At 42.3% G+C, this 23,730-nt stretch overlaps 1 protein-coding gene across 6 annotated transcripts in view; it reads right to left on the bottom strand.

The window, feature by feature from the left end:
* The window catches only part of UNC13C (unc-13 homolog C), a 101,675-nt gene that overhangs the window by 25,138 nt on the left and 52,807 nt on the right, over positions 1 to 23,730 (bottom strand). For all 6 annotated transcript variants that reach the window (XR_011741148.1, XM_071814127.1, XM_071814128.1 and 3 more), the window contains 10 exons: positions 21,114 to 21,255; positions 16,931 to 17,100; positions 15,180 to 15,295; positions 14,385 to 14,548; positions 10,913 to 11,063; positions 10,009 to 10,077; positions 8,956 to 9,045; positions 7,885 to 8,013; positions 5,525 to 5,658; positions 375 to 460 (listed from right to left, as the gene is read on the bottom strand). Coding sequence is in view for 5 of the 6 variants with exons in the window: in XM_071814127.1 (XP_071670228.1) it covers positions 375 to 460; positions 5,525 to 5,658; positions 7,885 to 8,013; positions 8,956 to 9,045; positions 10,009 to 10,077; positions 10,913 to 11,063; positions 14,385 to 14,548; positions 15,180 to 15,295; positions 16,931 to 17,100; positions 21,114 to 21,255 (1,251 nt within the window). In the remaining variant the exon portion in view is untranslated. The remainder of the gene's footprint in view (positions 1 to 374; positions 461 to 5,524; positions 5,659 to 7,884; positions 8,014 to 8,955; positions 9,046 to 10,008; positions 10,078 to 10,912; positions 11,064 to 14,384; positions 14,549 to 15,179; positions 15,296 to 16,930; positions 17,101 to 21,113; positions 21,256 to 23,730) is intronic.

Below are 23,730 nucleotides of genomic sequence, written 5' to 3'. Positions count from 1 at the left end.
CTCGTAGAATTCAAAGCAAAAACATTTCTTGCCATCAGCAGTTTTCAGCTAGTAAGAAAACATGGAATGCCTACAATGCTCTCCAGCAAGCATATCTGTGTTTCTTTGGACACTGATGATTTTGTCAGACTTAGGTAAGAACAGGCAGCATTTCAAGCTACAGTTCTTTTGTCTGCTTCTTCCGCAGATAACTTCATAGGGCTGCAGTGCAACAGTTCGCTTGCTTGCAACGCCTTTCCGGTAATCTATTAAACATCTTAAACAAGTATGCCAGCAAACTCTTACCATTCGCAGGCATCTGATGTCAGGTGGGATCTGCAGTGGTAAACAGTCTCGGTGAACTCTCTAGTGCAAAAATAGTTCATTCTAATTACCTTCCAGAGCATATTTCATGTCCTGGGCAAACAGAATCCACATGATTTCAGCACTGATTTTTCCCATGTTCAGCTCTTGCGGGAACCTGTAATCAATCACATTACATCAGTTCACCTGATGCTGGCAATTATGCTTCCAGCTGCACAGCAGAAAGGCAAGTATTCCACAAAACCGCTCCCCCAGTAGGCCCTTGTTCTGTCTTGTGTTTTGTACTATTACAGGAACCATCCAATCTTCAAATAAAAACTTCCCCGTGTCTAACGTCAGGGGCCTAAGTAATCACCTGAATGTTGCACCGATTCCCTCACATGACATTTTAAATCAAGAAACATCCACCTATCTTATAGATAATTCTTCAGCTTCAGGTAAATCAGATGGATTATGGCAAAACCCGACACAGGGGGCTCAGACATTCAGCAGCTACAGGTTCTCCTTATTTCCCTTATTACACCCGAAAATGTAAAGTGGTCTGTGAAGCACCATTGGATTATACTAGTTAATCACTGTTAGAAGACTGAAGTATGGATAAAACAGTAAAGACTATAAAAGGTAGAAAAATAAATACTTCCAATTAAAAAGTTTAGTTTTGGTCCTATGCCTCATGTCATCTCTGAAAAACAGTCCTTTTTAGATGTTCTTTGCTGTTATTAAGCAAGTATTTTTCCCCAGCTTTTCCATAGATCCCACCTTCTTATTCAGTGTAGAAGAAAACGTTCAATCTCTCAGTTACCGCCCGCACTGTCACCGACGGGCAAGGCCGGCGTTGTAGTGAGACACTGCACGCTGCACACAGGATATTTACAAGGACAGGTACTGCTCCGTCGTTCTCAAAAAACAACACCGCCACCAACAAAAATAACCCAACAAAAACCTGAGCAAATATCTGTCCTTACATAAAACCCCAAGGACGTGTTCCTGAGGAAACACACAGAGCTGTGTGGCTTTTGTCTTGAGCTTATTGCACCACTTTACAGCAGCAGAAAATGTGAGCCAAAGCAGTTTGACCTACTGAAGCAGTAATCAAATTCAGAAAATTCTGTAACAATTCTTGTAAAAATGTAAGAATTCTTAAAGGTGGCAGCAATATGATCCAAGTGAGGTTTTCTTTCCAGGGACATATTTGACCCTCATCTTATCTGCAAAGAAAAAGGACTTAAATAGCTCATTAGCTCTGTTGCTTTAATGTGAAGCAACCGTCAGCTCAGACCACCGATATGCCTTCGTTATGCTAATGCCTGCTCACTTACAGAACTCTGTATTAATTCTGTTAACACAAAATTAATTGTTGCTCAACAGTATTTCAACTGTCTTAATTTCTTTACGTCCAGTCCAGCCTGAGTGCTGTTTCAGCACCAGAGTTCAACTTCAACAATGTTGCTCTGAGGAAATACTTAAAAGTCCATTTAATATTGACACTGTCGGCCATAGTGCAGAGCTGGGTCTGAGAAAAATGCATTTGTTTGATTAGTGGTGTGTACACAAGTATATACGTTTTACTTTTACTATGTATCTTAAACAATCTATCCCACTGTCATAATACCATTTGTGCATTTGATGAAGAATAGAAGTGCACACGCACAGCTTGAGACTGCAGAATACTGACGAAGATTTTATCTCTAGATGCGCTAGACGGAAGTGCAAGCCTTTTTTCTCGTGGGAAGCGCAGCCAGCGTGGCCAGGGTGTGCACCACGGCCACCACAACCTTCCTCAGAGGTAGTCACGTTTGCTTTCATCTGGCTACTCATGTTTCGAAGATTGCTCACGTAATAATGATCTATAATTTATTATTTGCATTACAGTAGCACTTAGAGGCTTCTGGTAGATTTAAAAAATGACTATGCAGGAACTTTAAAGTACGTAATGAGAAAAATCACCGACCTTCAAAACCCACAGCTTAAAAAGACAAGACGGAGGACGGGAAGATGGCAAAGCAGCAGTGACCTGCTCAGGGTCCCGCGACAGGTGTGTCACTCAGCAAGAGCACTTAGGCTTTTGAATCTTCCTTCTGAGCCCTATTCCCAACCCGGACAGGGTTCCAGTTTGCTTTAATACACATACCTACATACAAATATATATATCTGCATACTATTACATGAATATTCAGAGCAAATACAAAATAAGTAAGAACAGAAAGTTGCAGGTGATCATTAACGTTTGACGCTGATCTCCAAGCACAGCACAGCACTGCAGCAAGCTCTCCGCTCCCTCGTTCCCAGCTCGCACCTGGCGTTCCGGGAGCCTCGTTTCGCAGTCTGATTGAACTGACAGGCTGAATTACCAGCACCATGAGAAATGCCCATCTTAGAAAAGTACACAATAAGCGGTCATGTAAACTGCAAGGGAGAACATGACCGAGATTTTATTATGCCTGTTGTTCTTCAGTATTCATCTGTTCAGAAGGTTTTGCTTCTAAGTATATTACGTACACTCAATATTTTCAATAGAGGATGTAAGAATTACAGGGATGTAAGAACCAGTAAATAACGAATCTAGAAGTCCCACCACAGCTGTCTTGTTTCTTAAATCTGTATTACAACACACATGGCTATTCTGAGTTACGTGCTGTACAACTGAAGGGAAAGCTTTTTACTGAAGATGCGCAGTGGCACAAAGCTCAGATCCTGATTTCCAAATGCACGAGCAGATTGCAGTTGAAGATTTTGCTCTTGATTTGTTGATCATTTTAGCTGTACAGATAATTTATTTTGACAGCAATCTCTGCTGTCTCACGGTGTGTACAACGCATATTGACAAGTGCTGGCAAGTGCTGGATTTGCTTGGGAATTGTTCCAATCACGTTTTACATTGCATTAACGAGTAGAATGAGAATTTTACAACCTTAGCACCAGACTCCATGTTTTCCCCTCAAACTTGTCAGGTTTCTGATATCACATTAGAGCTGCGATTGCCCACACAACTCCCACTGAATGGGCTGGTGTGGTGTTTCGGTTGTTGCAAAGCTTGCTGAGGCAATCACACCATGTGTCACCTGGATTCACCATCTGATACAGTTCAGACTGCTCCATCATGCCATCTTTTCTGCCTCCGAGGTACATTTAAAAATAGAGTTTCCAAAACTGGTTGAGGAAAAGAATTCTGAGCAATATTACACCACTATGAAAACTACTATCGGATTACTCGGAGCTCTCCTGGGGATCTCCAGTAACCCCATTTCTACAGCAGGATTCAAAGGGATGTAGGCCTGATATTCCACCGAGACACTGCGTGGCCATATATTTCTGATACGGAGGCATAGATTTTGCAATATTCTTATGCATCCAACTTAGATTTTCCTTTTATCCCTTTTCTGGGGTAAGAAAGAGGGAAGAGGCTGTCTGCCATTTTTGTCAACAGTTTTTACACGGAGCTTTTGTGGCACGAAAAGCTTTAAAACAAAACAACAAACAAACAGAAAACCCACCAAACGCTCCCAAGCAACTGTGAATAGTTGCTCTGGTTTCTCCAACCACAGCCTCTTCATCTCTTTCTCCTGGCACCTCCTGTTTCTCAGAGACGTTTCATTCACTGTGTTCACCCTTCTGCTTCCAAAACAACAGTGGAAACGGGAGAGAGGTCGCACACACCAACTCTGTCCCTTCCTCTGTCCCAGGTCTGTCACCCCACTCCTTTCACACCTCCCACACTCACGGGCTGTGCTGCAGGGCAGCTCCTGACCCCTGGAGGGACTCTGTTCTTCAGGCCTTCGCCTTCTCTCTCACCTCTGCATAACAATATAGCCTGAACAATCTTTAGGATAATCAACTTCCAATTACTCTTGTTTAATTTCAATAATAAGACTGAAATGAAACACACGCGTGTATTTGTTCCACTCAGATATTTTATATCAAGTATATTTGCTACACAGTCAGCAAGCCAAAAAATCGAACTTTTGTTAACAGAGGAACTTCCCACTAAGTTGTATAATTGGAGTAAAGAGAAAACCAGTTTTCTTTCCTCCGTAGGGTAAGAACTTGTTCCTTAATAAGGTCAGTGCAGGAAATGATTGAGAGACGTTTGTTATCCAGGACTGAAACAATCCTTCATTTATTTAAAAGGAAGGAAGAACTCAGAAGGTACTGAAACATCTTCCAACCTCTGACTATTGCCAAGAGGTTTCTTCGGTAAATATATTGTGAGCCCACAAAAAGTATGATACCTTTTACCAACAGACGAGCACATCTGCGTGTACACCCGACTACCCCACTTTGGCTGAAAGACACAGACTTGTTCTTCCCCCCTTCCGACCACTCCATTAAATGCCACTGCAGACCTCTATTAATTGTTTACCATAATACAGATATAAGTTTCAATTTTGCATAAGTCATCACAGCTACACTCTGCCCAGATTTTCTACAATCTCTCTGTAAAACAGCTCTGAAAAGCTAAAACTTCTCCCTAGGCCTTCATCATGGCACATTTCTATTAGTGCAACATCCTCTTCTTCAGCCTTAAGACGTGAAATATGTTCCTTTGTACTCCTTCTGTATATTTAATTTTCAAAAGCCAGTATTCTATCTCCTCTTTCTGTGTTTATTGACTGGCTCTCTCTTTTCTGCTAAACACTAGTTATTCAGCTTTCTTGGCTATTGATTGTAACTCCCTCATCTGTGACATCCTCAGTTGTGGGAATCAGTTCTACCTCTGCTCAGTCCAGGAAACTGGTCTCCTTTTGGTGAAGTTTCGGGTCGGCCTGGCTAGGCTTTCTCTCTAGCCAACGATGAATTTGTAGAGGGGTTTTTGTGAAGTTCATTATTCTTTTACAAACACAAGCCTAAAAATCTATTCTAATGCTTTAAAAAGCCTCCGCATGATTTGAACGTTTTATGTGCCAAAATCATAACATTAGTATCATCACACTGTTTCACTGAACTTTCCCCTCCATCCATCCATTTAGCTCTCTCACATAATATTTTTCTATTTAACATGTAGGGATGGTTCATACACCACGTATCTATAGTGTTTGTGAAACAAAAGCTTCTCTTTCCATGATCACAGCGCTAAGTCAAACTATGTCACTGTTACATTCCATACTTTAAAAACCTCTAGTTAGGTTATATTTAAAACAAAACTACTGATTCCAGTGTATTTCCTGTCCTTATTTTAATAAATCCACGATTCTTATTTTTTATGGGGAAAGTAATAACTTACTGGTTCAAGACGGGTGTATACGCTGTTTTATCTTCATCTATGATAGTGACCATCAGAGTAATAAGCTGTGCCCAGAAATCCAAATTCTTCGTTGTTGGTCCCTGTTCTTCTTTAGGAACTTCTTGTTTCTTACTCTGTTAAAACACGATTGAGTATATTTTACATTACAGAAATTAAAGAAAATTGCTGGGATTTCCATCTGTAGAATGTTAATTGCTTGGAAAGAATGATGTATTAAGAATCTTCAGAAATTTTGGACGGACTGTCCATCCATCTCAGAGCAGCTCGTAGGGCAGACGGCACCTGGCTGCGGACACACACCGAGAAACGCCCACAGTGCAAGGACAGGTCAGCAAAGACCAACGCAGACCTGGTTCTTAGTCTGTGTTTACAGACTGGTTTTTCTATTCCCTCCCATATCACCACCCAAAACTGGAAGGAGGGAAGAGAAAATCACTTGAGCCCCAGACTGTTTCACCATCCGTCCCAAGGCCTTGAAATCTTTCTTCATTCCCCAGCTTTCACTACTGCACAATTTCATTTCCCACTTCATACTTTTGAACGCATTTGGCAGTCACACTTCACATGCTTCACGATTCAATTCTTACAGCGTTTCTATGAGAAATTAATAACCTACTACTGTTTTGTCATGTCTACTAAAGAAAAAGAGGTCCACCTTCAAAAGCACCAAATGGCTTGGGTTCTCAAACCCCAAATGGAAAGGTGACCAGGGACTCAGAGGAGCACAGCAAAACTGAGCCAGCTCTCCAAGCACAGGTCCATCCACACACCGGCCTGCAGCGCCGTGTTAGCACAGAAACTCGGATTCCCAAAAGCTAATGTCAGTAACACATTATCGACCTGACCCGAGGTGTGATACCTCCGAGCAAAGAGAAATACTGTGCGGCTACAGCTGTGTAACATCTGGCTCCAGAACGAGTTGGTTATTGCCAGCTCCTGGTCTCCTGCACCGCGCTCCACTGAGACAACACCCAGAACTGAGCGACAGACACAAGAAAAGGTCTCCAAAATCAGCTACAACTTCAATACTATCCCTCTGAGCAGGTGTCAAATACAGAGTATCCCCGTGTTTTGTTCCAGTGTGCTGGCACTATCAGTCACAAAATGATTTGCACTGATCAATCTGTATTGAGCTTTTCAAAAACAGGAAGAATTTGATCTGCACTTTATTGGTTTCACTCAGTGGAGAAGATTGCAAGAAGAATATTGAGGGGACTTCAGTCATTGTGAGCACAGCCAAGACTTCTCTGTTTTGTTGTTGTTTTCTTAAGAAAACAGAAACGGTGACATATTTGTAAAAGGAGTCAGAAAGTTATCAAGCGCTCCCCAAACTACTCGCTCAAGGCACTGCTTTTTCTCAACCCAAGGCGGCCGCCTCTGCACTCGGATCAGTGATAATTAAAACCAGAAAACACTACGTCTGCTGCATAAGGAATCAGGCAGTTACTCATCAGAGAGCTGTGTCTCAGATAACGAGGACGCTAATGTATGTGTCTGTAAGGCTGTCAAGACGTCATGTTTTACTATCTGTAGCACCCATTTGTTTCGGGTTTTTTTGTCATCAGCTGTTCTTTGTATTCTGGTATGAAATTATCGTATGACATTTTCTGCACACATTTACCGTACTTTACCCCAGGAAATATTGCTGTTCCCCGGGGTATTGTTTTGCTGCAAGATATTTGCTTTATAACAGCGGTTGTCTCTTGAACATGAAGGTAGAGACTAATAAAAAGATGAAGTGAGGACTGCTGAGCGTATTTTGTGATTTACTTGTTGCTCTTGTTATAGTGATAAATTTCCCAAAACTCCAGCTTGAGCAACCTCAATTTCATCATTCATTGTTCTGTTTTCACCTCACATCAGACAACTGCACATCATCAGATATTAAACGTATTTTCTAGAAATACTGGGGCAGGCATCTCTGAAAATTCTAGGTTGAAGACAAAAGCAAATGCAGGAGGTGATTAACACAAGTTACACAGAGACAGCACATATAACGCGCAGGAACCCCCACTTTTGGATCTTTTGGCTCCTCATTACGGATCTTAAATAAACAGTAGTAATCTATCGTCATCTTCACTAAAGCCACTGGAAAATTTTAGTCGTGTCCAATGTGATGACTAAGTTAGGAGTTAACACGTTCATTTTGAAACTCATATTGTCAAACATATTAGAGTTCATAGGCATCTGTGGGTTTATGGTACATTGCTCCTTCTCTCACAAACAACATGAAAATAACCTTGGTAAGAAGGGACATTGAGATGCTTTGTATTTACTTACACTAAACTAAGAATAACGCATGAGCAATATGGCACGAAACAAGTCCAGACTGGTCTTACCTGATCCACCAGCTGGGAGTAGAGGTCACAGCAGTTGTCGAAGATGTACCTGTAGGTTGCGTCCAGGCAGGCTCGCACGCAGTCCTTCACCACGGCGCTGGCTCGAGGCGGGCTCTGCAGCTCGAGCACCTGAGAACAGATTGCACGAACAGTACCACGGCAGAACTGATTTAACACGAGAAACCTAAGTGTTGCAATTAGCCTAGTTCTGTAATACAGGATGAAAAGTTTAGAAATATAGCAATGATATAGATGTTTAAAATTGTGATAACCAAATGTGGTCTTAGCTTAAAGATGCAATAAAACATACACTTAAGCAAGTAGATTGTATCACTAAGTTTTATTCGACTGAAACTATTAATATAATGAAAAAGGCAGATGTGCCCAGGGTTTACATCTTTACATTTTCCATTATTTAGGAACTATTTAGACATATAATCATGCACTTTCCTCTGAAAATCAGCCAAGTAGCTCTTCATTTTTAAATTTGAACTCCAACTTAGTAGAACTCCAACTTAATGGATTAGTTTAATTCTCTTTATGCAGTGCCTGTCGCAGTGCAATCACATGCTATTGCAACAAATGTTGTTTTTCTGCGTTTTCATTCAGTAATAACTATGTGTACCATTCTATTCTAAAAACTTTTCAGAACTTGACCACCTAAATATCAAAATCTGGAGCACCTAAGGCAAGTGCAGTTATCAGATGTATTTTGCTGTTTAACTGTGTTATGATACTAGTAGGAAAACATTATTCTACGTGTTCCTGAGGAGTTCAACTGAGTTAGCTTCCTGTGACTTAACTTTACACTGATCTAAAAGGTAATTTCTGTTGTTTCCTTCAGGAGATGTAAAGTAATTGCTAAAAAAAGGAAAAATTAATTATTTATCATAGCTAATGGCTTTACCAAACTGATAATACAAAGTATGAATGAGTTCAATGATCGTCAGTACACTGAGGTATTTGATTTAAAACTGAAGGAGTTAGTGGTGTTAACCAGAGTATGATTTTCCTGGAAAATAAAAGGCAACAGCATTATTTTAGAGTCAGGGTGTTAATAAAGGACGATACCTTCATTCGAAAGAAAGTGATGCTGGTAAGCAGGTCCACGGTTGACTTCAGATCCTGGAGTCTTTCGGAATTGCTGGCAGGAAAATTATCCTGGTGAATGGGGACAGGAATGACAACGGCTGAGTTACCGGTGGGAACCTGGACGCCGGGAAAAGCCCCTAGGAAATCTGAGCTGCTGCTTGGAAGGATTAGAAATGGTGAACCTGAAGTTAGTGATGAGTACCACTTGAAGAGGAATAGGAATACTTCTGATAACACGCCTGTGTTTGTAATATGAATGACTAAAAACATTGTGATATTTCCAAAACATTAATGGAGTAAAAAATACTACAAAAAAGACTTGAAAATGTTGCTAACAAAAATCATGGATGGGTCATCCCTGGTACATAATCACTTGTAGGCATAAATGCATTAACAAGCTTAACTGCAGAATTGTATATAAAAATCTGCTCTGATCTCTGTGCCAGCAGGAAGAGCGACAGGAAGTGCTGAACGGCCTCATCCTAAAGGAACATCAGCCCAAGATGCCCCAGCGGCAGGAACCCGGCGCACGCTGCCTTCCTGAAAGGAAAGAGCTTCCCGAGGCAGGGGCGAAACCTGCACTCCTATGGCGTAGAAACGCTCCTAGGATCTTAGTGTGGAAGCCACAGGAAAGATGTCGGTCTCTCAGAATAAATACTGCAGTAACTGAAATGTGCACTACCTGAGTCAGTAAAGGTAATTCCCAGATGAATTAACGAAGTTAGGGGTTAATTTAATCAAAGTTGTTGGATCCTACTCCCTCTTGAATGTCTGCTCATTTCATTCCCTGACCCATTCTCACCTTTGGACAGAAAAGAATCACTTTTTTTTTTTTTTCTCAAATTGGAAAAATATTGTTGTTAAACTGCTTAAAATCTGTAAGTTTTTGTTCCAAAGGATTTGGGGTGTCTTGTTGGCACCCTATATTTTCAGCTTCTATGCCACAAGAGGGATTCAGCAGATAGAGCCCCCAGGGATATTTACACAACAACCCATTGGGGTTGTCCCCCAGACAGAACGCGGTGCACATACCCTGTATTTAGACAAATCAATCCTCAGAGAATTGTGCAACTGATCCAGCAGTTTTATGAACTTTTCCCTCTGCGAAAAGAAAACAAGCACATGTTGCATTAGAATTTGCAGGTTCCTGTCACTGGTGGGGTTTTAGAAAGCTGCTCTGCATTCTTAATTTATTTGAAAAATAGATTGCTTTCCATTGCTTCACGTAAAAGTGCTGGTTTGAGCTATCTGTTTTTCAAGGCCAGGCAATGTATCTTTTATCACTTTATTTCCCCTTGCTGTTCTATGCTGTGATCTACGTGGTCTGCACCAACACCGTGCAGCTGTGACCAGCGAGGTGACATGGGCTGCCCTGCGCACGGTTCTCCTTTCTCAATGACTGATGCATTGTTAAATAACTCACAGTATCTAGAAAGTGAAAAACATTGCCTGCTGTCTCTGACCAAAAGTGGCCTAACAGCATCCATTCAGTGTGAAGTCCAAAGTCTTCAGTTATGTTAGCAAGCTTTATTAAAACAGACAAGCTTGTTACATTTTTATCTTTGCCCTGTAGTTGCTTCCACTCTTGGAGAAAGCACTTCCCCCTCCCTTTAATGTGTACAAAACGATGTTCATTTACAGCAGAATTTGGTGTAAAAGCGTGACTGAAAACTATACTTTGAAACGGAGATTTTGTAAGAACAAGCTAAGTACTATTATGTAGTTATTGTTTTCCCTTCACCTGTGGAGATGAACTTGTTATCCCAACAGGCAAAGTTGCAGTGAAAATATTTTGCTGTGTGATACCCAGCTGAGTTGTGCCATTCTCAGGTAATACTAATGAGAGATTCTAATCACCAGTCTTCACGTTAGAACATATTCCACAGTTCACTGGACAAAACCGTGCAGAATTCTATTAAAAAGAAAGTCTACTCACCCCAAAGTTGGTGGCAGCAAATCGATCTGAGGCAGATACGTTAGTTGCTGCTGTAGTATGAGCATAGAAAGCATTTATATTGGCCAACAACGTGCTCATAACTGCTGGAACGCCAGGGCACATGTATTTAGAAGACAGACAGGAGAAGTGCCTACAATTCAAACAGACGCTTGTTGAAGATGGTGAGAATTCTGATCTTTCCTCACACCATTTCTTTCAGTTCCAATAATGTAACTTCCAAGCTACCTCGTGGACAATTGTGCAGATACATACGAGGAAAATCCAGACATCTGCGACAAGTGACAAGTTATGTGGACTTCTGCTTCTCTCCATTCAAAATCTGCAAAGTTCACAGAACCTGTGAAGTTTATCACATGCAGTATGGGTCCTGATAACCCTGGTAAGCAATCTGCAAGCCACCTGGCTTCCTCTGACTGCTCCGATAGGTAAAGATGACACTTCGTCACTGTTTTTGTAGGTCTCTGAAGACAGCAGCCAATACCATGAGTTATTAACAGTTCCTAACAAGCACAGGATGTCGCAGCAACCCTTGCTAGTCTCACACACTTTAGTGTATCCCCCGTTGTTTAAGCCTGAGTCACGCGTCTAAAACCAGGTCTGCTTGCTGCACCTTTCTTACTGCACAATTTCCCGACCAACAACCAAGGGCGGTGACTGTTCCAACCTTGTGCCAGCTGACTCAGCAAAGACAGACCACCAACTAATGTGCTGTGCTCAGGAAGCAAATGCTACCAATGAGAACTACTTCAATAAGTGGTTTGTGTGCCTTTTGCAATGCACATTAATGGAAGAGTAGCAAGAGAACAAGCCGGCATAGTTAATACCCATTCACCTGCTGCAATGAGAACTCTGGCGCTGACTTGGAAGCATTAGCTTCTACCTGCGGTGCCAGTAAGAGGCCAAGATCTTAACAGAGCTTTTATTGCACTTGACTCCACTACGCAGTAAATTCAGGATGCTGACCTCACATGTAATTTCAGTGTCTAGTCTAACACTGTTTCACTACATGCTCCGCCTTTCGCCTTCTAAAGAGAAATAGATTATGTTGAAAGATGAATGAGAGGAAGATGATTATTTTTTCTTGGTGGTCTAGAGGTTGCTTAATATATATAGTTAAATAAGCTTCCCGTATGATTCTGTTCCTGAGGCTCCGCTTCAGGATAACTAAGGTGAAGAAACTTCCTTGACAGATTCCTCAAGACACTGAATTTATAGCGTAAACCACCGTCCATCGCTGCAGTCATTAAAACAAAGGCCAGCTGGATCAGTGGGCTGTTCTGCTTTCGCTAATCTGTTCTCTGTCATACCTCTTTTCTTTCCTATTCTCTCACAGATAAGTGCTTTGGCTTCTGGAAGTACCTGCACACCATTTGTGTAGCTAAGTATTTATTTGGCTGCTATCCTTCACAAAAAAAGCCTCTTCTGACCCATATAAGAATTGCTATAGTTGTCTTTCATTTCTTTTTCCAATGCAGACATTTTGTGGACAAATATAGTAATTACAGGAAAGAAGAGTGGATTGTGGAATCTATACAGGTAAGACCTTTCCAAGAGCCGCAGGTACTGCAACACAAGCAGACTTTTTGCATTTTGGTTTGGGGTCAATGGCTGAATTTCTATTCATGTGAATTCAACATCTGGCAACTTAAAAGCAGATTTCCTTGCATAGGAACTGGGCAGTTGGAATGGATATCCTGAGAGTAAGAGTTCTAAGTGGGCATCCTTTAGGGAAGAACTGACTTGGTCTCCAACAGCAGGTGCAATCACATTTGTTCTAAGTTTAATGAAAAAGGTCTCATGGGGGACAATTAGGGCAGGTAAATAACCACCTATCTGCCATCTTTTGGGGTGATATCCACACTCCAGTAAGGCTGTGGTGGCGCACAGGTAACCTCCTGCTGATCTAGAAACAAACACTGATGCATACATGACAAGTTTTGAATAGCATCGAATGCAGAATTTCTTTGCTGATGCTGATTGAGAGAAGAAAAGAGCATGAACTCCATGTTTTAAGGACTTTTAGTTGGTCACCTATTGGACTGATTTTCCATTAAGCAGTCAGGCACAGAAACAATACAATTATCTAAATTCTTGTTTATCTTTGCTGAGCTGCCACAATTGTGGTTGATAGGCAGACTCGGCGTATTTGGAAAATCAAGCCTGTCCTTTTGAAATTTTATTTCTGTGCTCTAAAGAAATAAATATAAATAGGTATTAATTTGAGAGCCAGAAACAGATATCTGAGTTCACTGAGAGGATCCTCGCTGACAGACCAACCAGCATGAACCTGCAATGATAGACAATGATGGTGTTCATTACCATAGCAGAACAGGATGCCAAATTGTTCTAGAATTGGTACTTTAGGGAGGCTTAATTAGATTTATGTTGTGTTCAGAAATACAGAAGAGCATATGTTCCTATGCCAGCATATACTGTCTGTCCATACCTAAAAGTGTCAAGACTGCCTATCATTAAGTGACACTGAAACGTTCTATAATATTTAAGTTTTAAACTGAAAACAAATATGAATTTAAAAAATTACACTCAGAGGAAAAGAGCATCTCATTAGCAGCACCCTAAAACTCACTTGAGCCTGATACGGTGCACAAGAAGCACGGGGATGCTCTCTGGGGTCTGAGCTGTGGGCTATTAAAGCACAGTCAGTTTTGCATTTACAAATGCAAACATTTTAATTTACAATGTTATCATGAGACATGCAATAGAAATATTCTGCAACCAGATTCTCGAGCATAAAATGCTTACACAATATTCCTTTGGGCCAAGTGATTACATTCAAATTCTCTCTCTGTTGTGTGGTAGAAAATTGCTTTTCTTTTAGTGGGAGCACATCATTACCAAATAGAATCTGATTATTCTATTTTCCAAACCAAGAGGCTGTACATCTTTTCCCAGCCATTAAAGTTGTTCCAGGAGAAAAAGGTGATCTCAGAAACACAAATAAAAACAACAGGTAACAGTCCTAAAGAAAATTCCCCATGACAGATCCAGTGTCTTCATTATTGTCCCCAAAGTCTGAATGCTCTGAGACACGTGTCTGCAGATGAATCTGTGAAACAATGTATACAAATATATATATATATATTCTTGTGAAACCCTGCTTCACAATAAAAGCTTGTGAAACCCTGTTCTACGATCCTAATCCCATCTGGAACAGCAGAAGTCTTTCTGAACATTGTCACACATAGGTATCATAATGATTAGGAAATGCATTAGAGGTAATATCAGGAACAGCTTATAAAATGCTTATATCTTCATTTCATTGCACACAGAGGCACTTGAATCAGAATCAGATGGGCAAAAACGATAACAAGAATTTTAAATCAGGAACGGGAGTGAAATGGCGAACGAATGCATGAAGGCTTGGGACTCACTGCTTCTCTCAAACATGTTGTTGACAGCAGAGCAGAAAACCAGAGACGATAATACTTACGTCATAGCTTGATAAATATCTTCAATTCCATAGCGCATTGCAAATTCATCTACAATTTCTTGTGCGGCGTCATCGAAGTACACCTTCCAGGCTTCGTCACCTCTCACTTCCGGGATCTTCACAGTGCCATTCGATTTAACTTCCGTCAAGTAGTGGAATAGATTCTGAATGGAAGAAATGTTTAAAATAAGAATTTTCAGCTTTTTAAGCGGCACTCTGAAAGTATATACTATATAATAGCCATCGATATCTGCAGACTGGCATGAACTAATCATCATTTGGTAAACACAAAGACACACGGGTTTATCAATGATCTTCTTTTTCAATGTTGACAAAAGAAATTCAGAGGATAGGAGAACCAAATTGTATATTGCCTGTGACTTTCCTGCTTTTTCTCACTCTCTCCAAAATATTAATTAATGTAGCAGGAAATAAGCCCTTTACAATTAATAGCTATATTTCTGTAATATACAGAAATGGTTGTATCTTTTTGATGCTAGCAAGCATGTATGGAGCATTAAAATGCTGATATAAAGTATGGTATAGGGAGAACTCAGCTGACTCCGTCTCCTCTCTTCTCAGCCCCCCGGCAGATGACCTGTTGGTGTCACAGCTCTGCCTGGACTCTGTCCCCGACACGCCATCAGCAACACGCCGGGGGATATCTGAAATAACCTTGTCCTGAGGTGTAGCAGCACTTATTTGTTTAACAGTTCTCACGTTTTGTAGCTGTTTTTCCTTATCAATGCAACAACGGAGCAGTGGTTTCTGTATAGTACGCTTTCTTCAACGTACCTCGTGTAGACAGGTGTACTGCACATGGTAGGAAGCAACTTTCTCCTCTCCTTCTATTTCAACATTGATTTTCAATCTAATGGCACCAGAGACTGCTGATTTATCTGTCCGCTTTTCTGAAGAGCAGAAAAATAATGTATTAGTAACTACCAAGAACATCTATATGTCATGTGAAAAGCTTTCATAAATCATTCCACCTTACAAGAATGTTTTTTAAAGCCAGAAGGTCCTGCTGTCAAGAAAAACATCTTTATTGTTAAGTACCTCACATACGGCTCAGGCCATGAAGCAGAATATCGAACTATGAAGTAAATATTCTGTCTTATTTTATCTGCCAAATCCAAACCAGTGCTTTACGTAACATTTTTCCCTTTTCAATAGAAATCATTTCAATCTTCTACCTGATATCTGTACTAATTTTCATTATTGATACTTTAGTTACGAAGACTTTACCAACTACTATTGCAATTACAGAGCTAAGCTGAATCCTCCTCAATGCATTGTGGTTGCTCTCTCAGGTAAAGAGCAACTCCACCGGCACGCCTGGCTGGGCTGCCTGTCCTGACCAGGACACAGCCACCCCTGCTGTCCCACCTTGCCTCCGTAACTGCCACCAGGTCATCATCCCCTGCCCTCACACAGGTTTCCAACTCCTGCTTGCTCCCCATGCTGCACGCGTTGGTGTGCAGGCACTTCAGAGAGCGAGCTGAGCACACCCCTTTCACCCCGGGTGTGTGGGGGCCCTCCCAGCCTTCGTCAGCTCTAGAGTGATGCCCTGCTGATGCAAGCCCAGCTTTATATCAGTTTAAGTCACTAAAGGTTTGACGGAATAAAATTCAGAATTCATAACGACCCAGTTATCTTACCTTTAAGAAAATCTCACTATAAACAGGCCATAAAGCAAGGTTGTTTTTTCATTACCAACAAGAATCAAATAGTTCCCTGACACACCTGTACACGTCGCTGGGAAATGAAACACCGGGCAGGGAAACAAGGACTGCTGATTAGGAAACAAATGACCTACAGTTTCACAAAATTATGTCTCGTCATTCACCCAAAGTTTTCACAAAGCAGGCAACCTAGATAGAAATGTTACTATAACATTTTTATTATCGAATATTGGAGATTAACTTTGAAGGGCCAGTCCAGAACACGTGGTTCGCCAAGGAGCGTCTTGGAAGGGCTGTTCAGGCAGGCCGTGCGCCGCAGGACAACGGGCGCCCGGGGCACCCGGGGCACCCGGGGCTGCTTTCAGCGGGTGACTCCGCGGGGGAGCACGCGCGACAGGCGCCGAACAAACACCCACGCAAGGTTCACAAGAACCACAGTGTAGCGCAGTGAAAACAAAGATGATTGGGCCCAGAATGTGACATTAATAATTGTATAAATATGTGACAAAATCCATGTGGACAACCCGCAAAATATTTGCTAGATTTTTCTATGTATCTTTGCAGATGTATTTCCCACAGACTGGTACTGTGAATGGACTGATCTGAAATGTTTTGGTTTCTTACACAGTTTAATTTTTGCATCAATATTTTCTTTTTATATTTCTCTCATCTGTCTGCTCTCTGTAATTACGTAACTCTGGATCGAAACCGAGAAAGTGTCTTTCATCTTGAAACCAGTCTCTAATATTTAAGATTTTAAAAGCTGTATATTGGTACCAAAACTATATATTTTGAAGGCCCAAATCTACAGATGCTGAGTTTCTACCTAAATATGTTTGAAAAAACCAGTGAGGATCATACCTAAGTTATACCAGACATCCATTTCTCCACTCAGCGTTCTTACTTCAATGATTGTTTGCCCAAGGAAGTCATCTGATTCCTTTTTAAAATGTTGTTTTACTCTAGATTTGATGTCATCATCTTCATCCCATACTCTTACTTTTATTCTGTCTGTGGAGTTATGGCATTCACTGTAAAATAATAATAAAGCACAGAATGTGAGTGGTACCTAAGCTACGTGCATTCGTACTGCTGTCTAATCCATCGCCCTTGACCTCCACGGGCAAAACGGCAATTACCATCTATGAGAGAAAGTAAAGATATTAACTTGACTGTGCTATATATACACATGGATTGTGTTCAGGAATGTCACAAACTCCTCATTAAAATTATTAATTAATTTACAATGTGTACTTCTTGATGCTATTACTTAGCAAATATCTTAGGAAAGATACAATTAGATCAGGTTTATTCATTTAGAAATGCTATGTAGTACACACAGCAGACCACAAAATGATAGCTTAGAACGTTATAATGCAAAAAGTGATAAAATCTTCAAGAATATTTCTAGTTTGTGGCTGGAAGTTTTGAAACAAACCCCAGCAAGTATGCACAACCACCACCACACCAAGGCAACGCGGCAACCAGAAAAACCTAGGGAAATAAATAGCTGCTTTCCTTAAAAGATATATTACTTTTCTCCAAGACATGCATTCCCCGGCGAGGAGGAGGAGGGACAGGCTGCCATATCCTAACAAATTCCTTGCAAATTCAAGTGGCTTATTAACTTCTCATGAGTTGAGCGGATTTCAGACACTACTGGATGTACGAGAGAGTGAGATGGGTTCACTTGAAATCTTCAGAGTGCGCTGTGGATCTAAGTTCTTACTCCCAGCACCATCCGGCGTACATTTGCACAGAGATGAGAACCCCTCTCCTGCTGTTTGTTCTCACAAGCCACAGTGAGGACCGGTCGCTGCCTGTCAGCGTTTCGCCCTGCCAGCGGTCACAGGCCACGTCGCACCTGCACTAACTGGGGCTTCTTCATACCCATTCGGGAATGTTGCAAAAGTATTTTAAATATTATGGATCTTTGATTATCTTTAAATAAATATAGCTTTAAAGTGCAGCAGCAAATTTTTGTCTTCAGCAAGGTCTTAGTTTGACACCAGATTAAGAGATCCTATTTGAATTCTATTGCAGGCACTATCACTGTTCAGTGATCTGTCTCAGCGTTCCCAGCATTAAAACAGTAATACTATAACTTATCTCCCAACTGGCATCCCTCAGGGGGGTTCTAAGAATTAATTAGTGGTGGTAATGGGCTTTGGAAGTATAAAGTGCTTTAAATGGCATTATTACTGTCAAGGCCAATCAGTCACCACAAACGGCACGCACGGCTTCCACTCCGTCTCACCCTGACATCACCCGGCATCACGCACACGCTGCTGCCTGCCTGCGCTCCAGAGCTCTGCCGCTGCAGACATCTCTAGCGGTTAAAACTCACGTTGTTCTGCGATCAGCAAAATTAATCCAGCACAGTTTCCTTTCGTCTTAGGACTGGCTTCCCTGCAATCACCTATCGAACCTCCTCCCGTAACTGGGATTTTCATAAATTGCCCCCTCAAATGGACTCCCCGGTGCTATTGTGGGGTGAGCTGTGGTGGGCTGACAGATGTTCCCCCTCCTCAGCTAAAGAGGGGAGAGAAAAAATATAACGAAAGGCTTGTGGGTTGGGATACATAAAATACTGGAAGACGAATGGAGAAATTGGGCTAAACCCAGAAACCATGTAATTTTCCCAAAATGTAGCCCTAACTTATTGATTAACATTGCCGGAGTCCAGAATTGCTCTGACTGCGCACCCAACAGAATTATCACCCAGGGGGTTTCTGCATCACCCATCACTTCTGTGCTGTTCGTACAAATCTTGCTCCTGCTTTGCTTCCCAGGGAGATGCTGCATATAAAAGGTCATTAAATGGTACTTAAGTACCAGTACCATGTTTTTATTCTCCTGAGACAACACCGATTTCCCTTTGATGTACACTTAGCTGATTAAGGAACATTTATTCAGCTCGTTGGGACGACTGCACTTTTCCATGATGTCCTCCTTTGTCTCTCCCAGATCTTTTTCTCCTTTAACCTTAGATCAGCGAAACATGGTGAGACCTGTTACAACCAGTGGCTTTACTCACATGTTCCTCTCTGTGTGCAGATCTTCAGCACTGAGTCAGCTCTGCTATATGTTCATAATGTTCCTACGCATGATATACATAGGTTTGTGATGTGTATAGGTTTGTGATGCAAGAACGGAAGGGTGGGTGAACGTGTACTGGCCTGCCCTGTAGCCGTGATGCTGAGGGAGATTCACCAATGCATGTACAGAGCTGGCTCTGCAGGACGCTCCTTGCTCACCCAGACTCCAGGAACAGCTCTATAAAGTGAGATACACGTTTTGCCCCGGTCACTGGGGAAGTCTGTGCAGAAGCTCTGTGGCTCTGCAGAAAGCGCTGGGTGGGATCCCTACTTCTCCTTCAGGAAAACCAGCGCAGGGAATTCAAGGCAAAGACAACACACGCTGCTTTCTGTGCTCCTCGTCTAGCCAGCCAGCCTCATAGGCTTAGTTACATTGTCCACTAAGGTGCGACGCTGGAAGGTGAGACGTGAGCGGTTTAGCGCACAGAAAATGAAGATACCAGAGCTTCTGAAAGCTGGAAATGCTGCAGTAAATCCAGAGGTGCTGGATAGAAGAGACAGTTTTAATAATGTATCAACAATCTGGTGACACCACATTACTTCTGCATTTACAGAATGCCACAGAGATGTAAAATAAACCCCACGGCATTCCTGCTGATTCTAATGGCTAGAGTAATAAAAACTGTAACAATACACTTAATTATTGTAGCCACGTGAAAATGTAATATTGGGTGCACTGGAATGCCCTGACTGAGCACCTCATCTGAGAGATCTGCACCCGGTGTTAAAATACTAACCAACCGATACTGCGTGACTTCCAGTAAAGAAATAAACACGAATGAACGAAGAAGCTGGTAAAGAATCTATGGAGACTAATTTCCCAGTCTGCCAAAATGAAACACATTCCCCATAGCAGCATTCTTTCCTTGCATTCTGCAGCAAAGCTCTTACACCAACCCCAACTTTGGGTACTCTCAGCAGTCAGCCCGGGTGGAGAGATTCCCCCCGCCGCACTACTCTAAAGAAATACGATTTCTATAGCTTAAAGAAAATCACTTTTCCAATGAAATAGACTATATTGGTGAAATTCTGTAGGCAACCAGCAAAGTCAGGCTATATCCAAGATGTAGAAAACAAGCTTTACTGACAGGCCTGTGCAACACCTTTGCCAGCCCTCTTTGGTCTGGCACATTCTGTAGGTTCTAACGTGACCCATCTGTCACCAGGTGTCATCAGATGGGCCACGCTCTCAGTCCGGAATGCGCTGTGTCCTAAGGCGATATTTCCAGCAAAGGAACAGTACCTGCGAGTCGCCGCTTCCTGCACTGTACTGCGCCCTTCTGAAAGCGGTTCTAGGAGCACCGCCAGCACTAGAACTGGCATGAAACGCATTCAAACCTTAGTCAACGGATTACAGGCTGAACCATGTGCTTTGCAGGCGGGGTTGAACCGCGGTACGCTGACAACAGGACACCCCATGTCCTGTTCAGAGGCCGTGGCCAACCCACGGGGACAGGACATCAGCCTTCTGGACAACAGCCGGGCTTGGGAAGGACAGACTGCCAACAGCCCAGCCCCGAGCCCTGAGCACACCAGTTCCTATCGAGCTCCCCTGCTGCGCCCAGGAGAACTGTAATGTTGGATAAAACCACGTTTAACTTGCATGGGCAGCATCTGAGATCAGACCGCATCTAGAAGTCAAACATTTGGTATTTCATATCAAGGTCTGGAAACTGTTACTGAGGTTCCCCCCAAAATTGCAATAAATCGATATCACCAATAGATCTCCCAAAACGCATAATTATGAGCTGTATGACTACCATATGATACAGTCACAATAAACTTCTATGCTCTCCCGTTCAGAACTTGCTAATTTATTAATGCTATTAATATGCATGGTATAGACAATAAATATTTTCAAATTAAGTAATTATTTCACTTGGTAGCATTATATTACCTAAATGTAAATTTAGAAAGCAAGAAACAACAGTATCTTCCATACTTACAAATAGAATTTTTCATCCCACACTGGATTCAAGTTTCCAAAAATCGTCTTTGTTCTCCGCTTTGTTTTGCCCACTTGCACAGTGACGTAGGGGTCGCTGGAGCCGGTCTTGTCCTTGGCCTGCAACCCCTGAGCACAGAGCACTGCAACGGCAGGAGAGAACGCGCCTGAGCCCGCACAGCCTGCGGCGGCAACGAGCAACGGGGAGCAAAGCCCTGCAGACGAGGGGTCCCGACACAAAGCTTCGTGCAGACAAGGCTTGTCTAATAGCTTCTGGACGGCAGCACTTAGAAATACGGTTTAACAGAGCAACACGTTACAGAGTCACCGCAGAGTACAAAGCAAACACTTCTCTTGCCATGCATAATTCAGACACTTTTCTCAAACTTCGGTTTAATCAGCGTGGCAAGTAATATAAGGCTGTTCTATAACTTGGTTTGAGACTAAGAATTCCCTAAAATTTCCACATTTCCTCCCCAATTAGATAAAAAAACAACAATTCCCAAAATTTCTCCAAAAATCGAAATGACGTTTCTGAAGTAAAACATCATCACAGTTTAAAAGTCTGCGCGGTGAGCTATGAAACCGAACGCGAAGGGCATGGTCAGGACCTTGGCGTTTGATTTTCCCGTGTGAGCGACGAACCACGGGAATTTTCAGAATACCTTCTGTTCTGTCACAGACGGGACGACAGTTCAGATCACTTATCATTAACTGCTTACGTGTTTCTGAGCCTGGCTGACAGTTACTGTGGGTGTATTGTAAATGTTTTGCATTTTATGGCAAATATAAATACACACAATTTTATTCTCCATCATAATTCATAAAACTGGAAATCTCAGGAGGAAGCAGAACTGTCAAACAGCAGCCTCCCAAACCCAGAGAGCTGCATCCAGCACACCTGCCGTGTCTCCCAGCATAGCAGAGCCTGGCTTTAGTATTCTGCACAGATTATTTAAACCATCCCGGCAGTAACACTTAGTGAACGCTCTCTAACGTCAGTCATTGTGGATAACGGAGCCCCCTCGGCGTGCTCAGGAAATGATCACACGAGAACGGCCCCTCTTACTCAGCAGATCAGCTCCGGTGTGGGCTCAGCAATACCTGCCGACTTCGGTTTCACACACCTCATTCCTGAACAGACCAGCTCTTAGGAACCAAACAGAACATGTTTTGTCTTCCCTATGCACTGAAATCCAAAGGGAAATGTTTAGAAGGCAAGGAAGCGTCCCCCTCCTATTTCTGCAGGAGAATTAAGTGGCATCTTAGAAAATGTCTTCCAGATCTCTTAATTATTCTGCTGGCCTGAATACGAGGCAGCCCAGAGCATCCTTCCGAGGCGGAACTGACAGCACACGGATTGAGTGCTTTCCCTGACGTGCCTGCCTGTGCTCCCAGCGCTCAGTGACAGTGCCCAGGTTCAACAGCTGCCCTGCTCAGCCTCCCGCGCTGTCTCACGGCCCGCAGGACAGCCACCCCTTTCCTGCCATCTACGATCCCGAGAAGCCAGACTCTTCCCAAAGGCACGCAGTGGAATAATAACCTGCAGGAGGAGGATCCCAGCTGGACACGCGGGAAGCAGCTTTACCGTGTGAGGGGCTGGTAACCGCAACCGCCTGTCCGGGAGGCAGGACCCGGAGCCTCCCTCCTGGGAGACGTTCAGATCCAGCCTGGACAAAGCCCTGGGAAAGCTCAGCTAACCTGGAAATTAGCCCTGCTTTTAGCAGAAAATTTGAATGTACCGCAGAAACCCCTTCCAATATCACTTTCTAAATTATTCTATGATTTATTTATTAGGTCACAATTCTGCAGAAATCGAGTCAGTATGAGTTTTACTTCTGAAGGAGAAGAACCAAGCCATCCAGCAATGTGAGTTTTGTAGCAACACTAGTGTAGTGATGTTTACCCAGCTAGGGCGTGAAAACGTGCAGGTTTTCTGCGTGTCTTGCTAAAACAACGCCATCTCTCTGCTCTGGGTACCCTCCTCACATGGTTCATAATGAAAGGGCAGTAAAGGACACTCCTGTGTTTTTGAACAGTGCGCATGTGTTTGATCTTACAGAAAAATTACCATATGTAGAGGTGTGAACCAGCAGGAGCTGTTTTAAACATACCTTTTAGGCAAGTTGCCATTAAATAGTGAGAAAAATATGTTACTTGTGTATACACTATTGTTAATTTTAGCTTTTCTTTCACTTATTTTTAGGAAAATTGCCTAGTAAAAGCCAAAAATAACTTCCTAAAGTTTATGTCCTTATCCCCCATAACAGGAATAATGCAGATTCTAGAGAAAGAGAAAATATTTAATATACTTCTAATATCAGAAGAGGGCTTATTATTTTTCATAACATTAAAATGAAATCGAGGTTAATTTTGATGTGAAATCTAAAGGACCAGAGTCCTTTAATGCTTCACATTACTGCCTTTCAATTCTTTGGTTATTCAGTTTGATATCTCCTTGTCTCTATTCCGACACCACACAAAGTCAGGTTGGCCTGTGCAGTCAGCTGAGCTTTTATTTAGGCGTTTTGTGCTGAGGCTTTAACTCAAAAGCTGAAGGACCTGGAAATCCTTCTGAGAAGTCAGGCTAATGCAGTTGGACGCAATCCTGAGTATGT

The sequence above is a fragment of the Patagioenas fasciata genome, chromosome 12, assembly GCF_037038585.1.
Source record: "Patagioenas fasciata isolate bPatFas1 chromosome 12, bPatFas1.hap1, whole genome shotgun sequence".
Taxonomy (NCBI): Eukaryota; Metazoa; Chordata; class Aves; order Columbiformes; family Columbidae; genus Patagioenas; species Patagioenas fasciata.
The sequence above is the reverse complement of the archived record's forward strand: the minus strand, read 5'-3'. Positions and strand labels throughout refer to the sequence as shown.